A 9,324-nucleotide genomic window follows, 5' to 3' on the forward strand; every position below is an offset into this window, starting at 1 on the left:
AATAAAAAACAAATGGGGCAAAAACATCTGGCGGGCTGCATGTGGCCCACGGGCCGTAGTTTGAGGATGCCTGGTTTATGGGGTAGGATGAAGGGAATCAGGGAGGAAGTAGGAACGCAGGAGTGGGGACAGAGCACAAGAACAGATTATGGTGGTGTATGCAGTCTTTCTAAAAAGCGATTTAACGACAGAAGTATATGTGAATAATATATCAAGAAAACTACTGAAGGAAAAAAAAGAAACCAAACTTGACCATGGGTAAAAAGAGGAACAGTTTTTGCTTAGGGGGAGTTTAGTTTTTGTTAATGGTAGTGGAATAATTTGGAAAAGGATATTAATAAAGGTTGTACAACATAAAGAGTACAATCAACAGCACTGAATTTTATAATGTAGACGTTATTAAATCAGAGAATGTTTTGTTGTATATATTTTTGCCACAATTAAAAAATAATTATACAAATAACTGAGTACAAGGAAGATGTTCTAAAATTGATTGAGGTGGTGATTGTACAACTCTTTTTAATATCGCTGTTATAGAGTTGAATTATTGAATTGTATGATATACGGACAAAGTGCCAATACAACTGTTTTATTTTAAAAAAAAGGAATAGCATGGCCCTGCTTCGCTCTGCAATAGCAACACCCTTCAGCTGTACTAAGCACTCCAATAAGAGAATGTAAAGAAAATATATGCAGAATGGAAAAGACATTTTTTCAATTCAGTAGAGCTACATTTTTCTAACCTGGATCCTAGATTTTTAAAGGCTCATTCTGGTCTCAAAGGGAGGCACTTTTACACCAAGAAAATGATAGCTCCAGGATCTCATTGAGTCTTTAGTGTCAGGCCAGCAACAAAACAGGAGAGCAGGCATTCACACACTGTAAGTCCTGCTTGCCCCTTCCAATCTTACCTTTTCAAATTATGATCAGTGTATTTTTCAAGTTTCACCTTTTGGATAATGTATCTTACTACAGCACAGTCCCCCCTTTTTCTAGGGACTTGTCCTGCAATGAAACTTTTCACAAAACTTTTCACCATAATCCTCTACTGCAAAAAGTAGCAGTAAATTTCATATAAAAAATTCCTTTTTCTTATCCCTGGAAATATCACACTGCAACGGCATTTATAGCTTTCCTTTAGATGAGTAAAACAGCTGATGTCAGAAAAGCAAAAACTTCTATAGTTCACTCATTTTTATAACATGTTTATAACAAGACTTGAAATGAAAAATTAAGACTGCACATATTCTATGACACAAAAGCACACAAACAGTTGCTACTGAGCTGATCTGACGCCTGGAGAACCCAGGTGTTTCAGAGTAGAACTTTCCCATTGGGTTTTCAATGGCTGTGGCTTCTCAAGCCTTTCTTCCATGGAAGTTCACAGTGGATTTAAGCTGCCAATCTTCAGGTCAGGAGCCAAGCACTTAACTGTCAGCACCACCCAGGACCCCCTGCAAGACACACGTTGATACAATTTTCTAAGATCACATCACTCTCACAGCAATGACAGAACCAATTTAATCATAAAATCAACCGGCACATTTTTTGTGTGCTGTCATTGTTGCCACTCAAAGCTAAAGAAGACAAGGCAGTTCACCTGCGGAGTGCACCATTAGTGCCAGTCTTTTAAGATGCCTTGTGGAGCGGTAGATCATGTGATAGCCTCGGTTTCTGACTTTGCTGTGGTGATACTGTATGTAGCACTCAAGGACTATATGCAGAATCCACAAAATCACTTTTCCAAGGATAATGACTGTCTGAACTTTCAATGGGTTGGTGTAGTTTCCTGGACACTTGTCCTCATGTGGATTAGGGTAAGAACAAAACACTCCTGTTAAAAATGCTAAAATGACAAACACAACCTGTAAAAGAAAATCAGTAAGATTAAAACTCAGTATTTGGACTTAGAAATAATCACTGCCATCCCAGAATTTCCTCTCCTATTTTTAACTCTATTCAGTTCTTACAAATAAATGGATGACCACTTATCTGTCATTATTTCTATGAACTTTTCATAACCAAATATAAAAGTTTACAGGAATTTTGGAAAACAGAGAAAATCACAGGGGAAGAAAAGAAATCACCTGTGCCTCCTATGTAAGAGATGAGCACTTAGTATTACAGGTGGTTTCTTACCCACTGGTCTTTATCAAAATGAGTACAAAGGTTGATTTAGTATCTCAAAAATAACAAAGATTATGGTTTAAAATAGATACATATTTCTTATTTTAAATGAATAGCTTTAAGAGAATAACACAACCAGCTTGACAACATGTGAAGCACTGGTGCCAGAACAGAGGCATTCTCATACACTGATGCCTGGACTGGGAAATGCCTTAGGAAAATAAGGTGGAAAAAATTTTGGAAAACAATGTTGACCCAGAAATCCTACTTCAAGAGCTCTTGTAATCAGTAGGAAAGCCACAGGAAGTAGGATATATGGGTTCAAGCATGTACCATATATCTTTACACTTGCAAAACACTAACAAATAGCCCAAGTGCATGTGTCTATCCATAGTGGCATGCCTGGATAAATTATGGCACATTTAGTTGTGTTATAAGATGCTAGGTAGCAACAAAAAGAATGACTTATCTCTGTGTATTGGTCCAGATGGATGTCTATGACACACTGAAACTAAGTGGCAGAGCGGTGGCTCTCAGGGGTACCTTTCAGACTAAAAGCATAAGCATCACCTGGGAACCTTGTAAGAATTCAAATCCTTAAGCTCCCCCCAGAGGCAAGTCCCAGCAATGTGTATTTAACAAGGCTGCCTAGTGAATTTGATGTCTTCTAAAGTTTTGAGAACCACTGGTATGGAGTAATATGATATCATCTAAGTTTCACTTTTAATAAATAAATGAAGGAAACTTCTTCATTGTATAGGTGTCCTAATCTCTGTAGGTAAATTTATATGAACCTAATGAAAAGCCAAGGAAATATAACAAATTAATCCCATTAATTGACTCAGGGACAAAGGCAAAAGTAGAGAAAAACTAAGATTATAATTTTATTTTTGTACACTTCTATAATATTTTGTCATAAAGAAGTGTTATAGAAGGGAAATACTATTTTATAATTTTATTTAAAAAATTAAAAGGAAAAATTTGAAAGCTAGCATTAGCATCCACTGCCAGAGCTCTGGTTGGTAGTTTCGAACTGCTGACCTTACAGTTAGCATTCTAATGTACAACTACTATGCCACTGTGACTCTTTATGCAGATGTTGATAACAATAGCTATACTGTCCTCTGTAAAACTTGTAGCTATTTGGGGGACATCACTTTATGCACAGGCACTTACGTGTATTAACAAGAGAAAATGTGCTATGATGACCGTAGGCAGCGGCTGGAATCTTAATCTAAAATGAGCATGTAAGGAGTGATGTGGAAGAAGGTAGGCATCCAAAAGAGGATCATCTTCAATACTTTGGGTAAGATCCAAGGAACCCTGCAGAAAACAAGCAAATTATAATCACCACTTCTGGGTTATGTTTCTAAACAAGTCAACTAAATTGTAAAACTTAAGAAAACATCACACAAATTAAAGGCAAGAAAAATTCCTTTAAAAATAATGTGCACCCTCCACCTCTGTATAATTCTATTGTATACAACCTGGTAAAGTAAGATTTAAAACAAATGGAAGGCAAACTACTTCAACTGAGGCAATTCCACATGCCACAAATGAGGCAATCCATAAGCTAAAACTAAAGAATTTTCTCTAAGTCCTCCAAACTTAGATAATGACTTATTTTAAATAATTCATATTTTTCATGACATGATTACATATGGTTATGTACCACAGAATGTTCAAAAGGCGGTGGAGGCTTCATTAAGCATGCCTAGAAGAAACTTTCAGCTATGACAGAAGTATTCTGGAATACTAGTAACAACAGACTATGCTGATGAATCCTCAATGAGTGTTTATAGATGTGATTCTCAATGACAACTTCAGTTGATCCATGAACAACTTATGGGGGAAGGGGTGCTATCTCCCAAATACTAAAAATCGCACCACCACCCCTTTAAGGGGATGAACAATAGAAACGTGGGTGAAGGGAAAGAGCGAACAGTGTATGATATGAAAATAATAGTTTTTTAATTTACCAAGGGTTGTAGAAGAGGAGCTGATACCAAGGGTTCAAGAGGAAAGAAAATGTTTTGAAAATGACGATGAAAACATATGTACAAATGCGCTTGATACTATTGATATATGGATTATTATAAGAGCAGTAAGACCCCCAATAAAAGATTTATAAAAATTCCATGTCTGACTTACAGTTGGCACTTGATCAACATAGACCTGATCTGTGTGGGCACAGGCCTACTTACAGGTGTTATGAGCTGTTCATACAGATTGTTAATATCACACAGCGGCTTAGGCTGATATTTGCAACAACTGAGCTCCCCGCCACAGCAACAGGGGAAGAAACTGTGTGTAAGTGCGGTTCAAGTCTGGGTGGTGCAACAGTCAACTGTAGTTGTAATTTCAATGTAATGGCAAGCAAAACTTGAATAGTGTAAGCTGCAAAATTCTGGCAAGAAATATCAATTCCGATTCATGGTGACCTTACATGACAGAGTAGAATGAACCCTTTGGGTTTCCGGGACTATAAATCTTTATGGGCGTATAAAGCCTCATCTTTCTTGCAAAGGTGGTTTCAAACAGCTGACTTTGTGATTAGCTTCCTAGCGTATAACTCACTACGCCACCTGCATCTTGTTTAAAGGTATTGTTGTCTTGACCAGAATACAAGTTTCACATCCCTGCTGCATCTCTCGATCCTGGACCTTTACTGAATATTATCATACATAAAAGGTGCCCTGGGGGTACAATGGTTAAATGTATTTGCCCAGTAGCCACTCCAGAGAAGTGTGATGTGTTCCTGTAAAGATTACAGCCTGGGAAGCTCTACAGAGTAACTCCATCCTGTCCTATGATGTTGTTGCACCTGACTATACAGCACACAATAGCAGTAACAATATGCATAAAGCACTGAGCCCCAGAGAAAATAAGTTGCAATCCCTCTCCAGGAGAGCACATTTTCATGGAGGAGGTGAGAAAGAAAGGCGTAAAGGACTAACAAACAACTATCCAATAAAATGGGATACACAGGCAAATAAGAGAGGTACAAAATAAATCTGCAAATGAATAGATCTGGGCTGACTTCCTCGACTTAAACCTCAGCATTCAGCACCACTCTGCAACGCTTCTTACTCCCCAACCTGGCCAGGGCTGTGGAGTTAACTACAACTCAGAGAAGAGCAGAACTGGCCCTCAGCGTTTTCCAGCCTGTGACCTTGACAAGACATTTCCAGGTCTTTCAAGGCCTTTCTCCACTTCTTTCAAATAGTAAACCTTTCGATTAATAGTCAGACACTTAAACACTTGTGCCATCCAATGACTCTAAAGCCTAATTTCCCAATTTGTCTTCCTACTTACACCACAGTCCAATCCAAAAAAAACACACTCAACTGCCATAAAACTGATACAGATTCACATGACCCTACAGGACAGGGTAGAAATGCCCTTGTGGGTTTCCATAACTCTTTACAGGAGTAGAAAGTCTCTGGTGGTTTAGCACAGTTGACCTTGCAGTTAGCAGCCCAACATGTAACCACTAGGCAACCAGAGCTCCTCTTCACCATGGTTCTATTGATTCTTTCTGTTCTCAAAACTCTTCTATCTCCATCTAATGCTAGTAAATGTGCCAGCTTCTGCAGCCCTTTCCTTAGCAGGTCATCCATTCCAGCTGGTCTTCCTGGACACTCCAGGTCTGGATCATGCCCACAGAAGTGGGCAGTCCAGGTAGAGGGAAGGTAGATGCATATCTAAAGCTTTCTGTGCTCATCTATCACACTGCCTTCAGGTGGCTTTCTTACTAGGGATATCAATATTGGTCTTCCTCAGAAGACCTCATTATTAGGTCACTCACCCCACCACCTGCTCTTTATGACCCTAACACTGAACAGTATCACACTGTCATCAGGTGGTGAACATTTCTTAAAAGAATGTCGTCACAAATCTATTCTCCCAGTATTCCCTAAGTCAGTGATGAGTATTGCCTAAGAGTTCAGCTAAAGTCTGAGATTCAACTCCACTAAGAGGCAGCAAACACCATGGTTAAGGGCTGACCACTTCAAAAGCAAATCACCTGGATTCAAAGATGAGTTATACAAATAACTCACCTATTTGTGCCTCAATTTCATTTTTTAAGAGAAATTATAATAGCACCTGTTGCAAAGCTTTGTTGGGAAGAATAAAGGAATTTATCATAGTACTATAAATTGTGAAAGGGCAAGCTAATCGGGAAATTTAGGCATTGAATAAAATGAGTTGCAGAGTAGAACCAAATACCATTTTAGGAATTACCCCACCCTCTCCGAATCTGGATCGAAATTGTACTTCTAGTGCTTAGAATAATGCTTGCAAATAAAAAATCCATAAATCCTGGCCACTACTATCTCTACCTCCTGCTTTCTCTGACCTTCCCCATAAAAAGAATCACCACTCTCTTAAACCTGTCCTTTACTTTGTGTTCTTAGTTTAGGCCTTCGTCATTTCTCATGTCCTTTGGCCTCCTGGTCTCCAGACCTTAGCTACCTCCCTTGCTTCTGTCAGAATTCTAAAACAAACATCTTTCTCCTTATAAACCTGAAGCACTTCTCCATTATGCCAGGACAAAGCTCAAATTCTTAGTCTGGCTATCTGCTTTACAAGATTGGCCTCTCACCCTTCTCTGACTGCCAAACTGGGAATGCCGCTCACTGCTCTCTCTTACAATGCCTCCCCAGCCTAGCCCCTCAGCAAGACTGCATCTTCCTAGCATCCCCCACCCCAGCCCCAACACTGTTCCTCCTGGACCTTTCATCCTGTGTTCATTTTAGTTTTCACTGCTGCATGTTTGCCATTGGTCTATTTTATACATTCCATGTCCCTAACTTTTTGTACATACAGTAAAATAACACTACTACTTCATAATCTTGGGGTGTAGTTGGAACTACCTGAAAAGAGTTTGGTCCTTTTGGTCTTGCTCTTAAGACTTACAAGGTGAGACCAAAGTCATATTTACTCCCACTTCTGATGTAAGACCTCCTGAGGTTGGTGGGACAGGCTACTAAATCTGGTTCTGTGTGGGCACTCAGTACTGTTCCCCTTAACTGTTCCAGGTGGTTCTTCTCCAGGCTTGGTAGAGTTTCCTCAAATGCACAGACCCTGATCTATGCTGAGTAGTTTGGGGGAACTTGGCAAATCTGCAGTTATCCCTCATTGCAGCTCACCTCCCAGAGGCTTTGTCCTGCGATTGTGGGGCTCCTTTTTCCTCTCTGCATCACTACCTGATGTCCAACAGATTTACACCCTATTTGTCATGTGTTTTTTCATGTTTCTTCAAACTCCATCTTGAAGTATTAAGAGTGGAAGTCCCTCTGTTAGGTCTTTTAAGTAACTCTGCAATACTAAGTCAAAGTGCATTTTTTTTCTACCTGAGAATTCCTACAAAATGTAGCACAACCTGTTGCCATCAAGTTGATTCCAACTCATTGTGACCATGTGTGTCAGAATAGAACAGGACTCTGCTTAATTTTCAATAGCTGGATTTTCTAAAGCAAACCCTAAAGCTTTTCTTTCTAAGAGTCCATGAGTAGACTCCAAACCCCAACCTTTCAGTTAGTGGCCAAGTCTATTAACCATGTGCACCTCCCAAGCATCCTATGTTTGTCATTTGTCATCCAGTTAATACTGACTCAAAGCAACCCAAAAATATAGGGTTTCTAAGGCTCTGTATAGTCTTTCAAGAAGCAGACCAACTCATCTTTCTCCTTCAGGGTTCGAACCTCCCAACCTTTCACGCCACACAGGCACAGCCCTGTCATGCTCCTTCATTCTAGGGCACAAAGCTGAAAACAAAACCCTAATTTAGTTATCTTACGCTAGCGGGTTTGGTCCCTCAATGATCTAGTATAAGATTCCACCTTATACTACAAAAACATTTCTTCCTTCCAACCTAATTGATTCTGGGCACAAATTCAAGTACCAAAAACCAATACCATTAAGTCATTAAGACTCAGCGACCTTATATAGGGGTTGAAGGCTGTAAATATTTACGGCAACAGACAGGTTCTGCTTTCTCCGAAGAAGCTGTTGGTGGGTTCCAGCTGTGATCTTCCCAATCCTACCATACCTAAATTTAAAAACAGCACTTGGCGAGATTTTCTTTCATGTGAGCCAAGGTGAGAGTCACAGGGCTCCGCGGGGGGCCCCAGGTGCCAACTCAGCTCCAGTTCTCGGGGCCGGGCTGGGGGTAGGCAGCGCGGGAGACCTGGCCCGCGACTTCCCCAGGCTCCCGCGCGGCTCCGTGAGGCTCGGTCGCGGGGCGCGCCCCACCGTGGCGCCCTCCAGTCACACGCACGTCACGTGAAGCGCCCGGCTCCGGGAACGCGCACGCGCGCCGCAAGTGGGCTGGTCACAGACCAGGGGCGCGCACAGGCCGAGCTTCCGCGCAAGAGCAGCCGAGTCGGCGCGAACGGGTCCCGGGTCCCGGGTCCCGGGTCCCCGGTCCCCGGTCGCCGGCCGGCTTCTCCCCGTACCCGGGCGCGGAGGCGGGCCCGGCTCTCCGTGCGCGGCGCCCCGCCGGCCGCCGCACCCCTCCCCGCAGCACAGGAAGGGGGTTCCCGGGGGCAACCACCGCCATTTCCGTGCACTCACGTCCTCCATCCTGCCGGGTTCAGTCGTCCTCGACGCCAGAAGCCGAAACCCCGGCCCGTGGGGCCTCTTCACCGGCACCGGGCGAACCGCGAGAATAAAAACGTCACCTTCGAGGACCTGTGGGCCCCTCCCCAGATACACCCCCTGCGCCGCCTTGTCTATGGCCCCGCCCTCTAGCTCCCGATTGGGCGACGTAGAGGAAGGGGTGTGCTCTTTCCTGACCTGGAGACGTGGGGTAGCAGGCGGAGCCAATACTGGTGTGTTTTAAAACGTTGACTTTTTTTATTTTCTTCGTCTTATTTTTACTGATGCATGGGTAGAACCAACAGGTGAATCCTGCGCCACTCGCTGCCATCACTGCCATGCATCGAGTCAATGCTGACTGTCCTGTGGGCTTTCAAGACGAAACCGTTTACACCAGTAGAAAGCCCCATCTTTCTCCCGAGAGGCGGTTTCAGGCTGCAGACCTCAGGGATTGTAGCCACATGTGAGGAGAATGAAAAAGTATTCAAATTTATATAGGTATCCATAATAATATTTGAATGATTTTCAAATAAATTTAGATCAACGTAGCCTTGTAATGAAATTATGAGGGTTTCACTTTTATTTTCCCCAAGA

At 42.1% G+C, this 9,324-nt stretch overlaps 1 protein-coding gene across 4 annotated transcripts in view; it reads right to left on the reverse strand.

Annotated features, from left to right (window-relative positions):
- TMEM192 (transmembrane protein 192) overlaps nt 1-8,837 on the reverse strand; it is a 33,769-nt gene extending 24,932 nt beyond the window's left edge. For all 4 annotated transcript variants that reach the window (XR_012787254.1, XM_075564229.1, XM_075564230.1 and 1 more), the window contains exons 1-3: nt 8,707-8,837; nt 3,304-3,450; nt 1,601-1,865 (exon numbers count right to left, since the gene is read on the reverse strand). Coding sequence is in view for 3 of the 4 variants with exons in the window: in XM_075564229.1 (XP_075420344.1) it covers nt 1,601-1,865; nt 3,304-3,450; nt 8,707-8,715 (421 nt within the window). In the remaining variant the exon portion in view is untranslated. The remainder of the gene's footprint in view (nt 1-1,600; nt 1,866-3,303; nt 3,451-8,706) is intronic.
- Between the last annotated feature and the right edge of the window lie 487 nt (nt 8,838-9,324).

This window comes from Tenrec ecaudatus, chromosome 12 (genome assembly GCF_050624435.1).
Source record: "Tenrec ecaudatus isolate mTenEca1 chromosome 12, mTenEca1.hap1, whole genome shotgun sequence".
Classification (NCBI taxonomy): domain Eukaryota; kingdom Metazoa; phylum Chordata; class Mammalia; order Afrosoricida; family Tenrecidae; genus Tenrec; species Tenrec ecaudatus.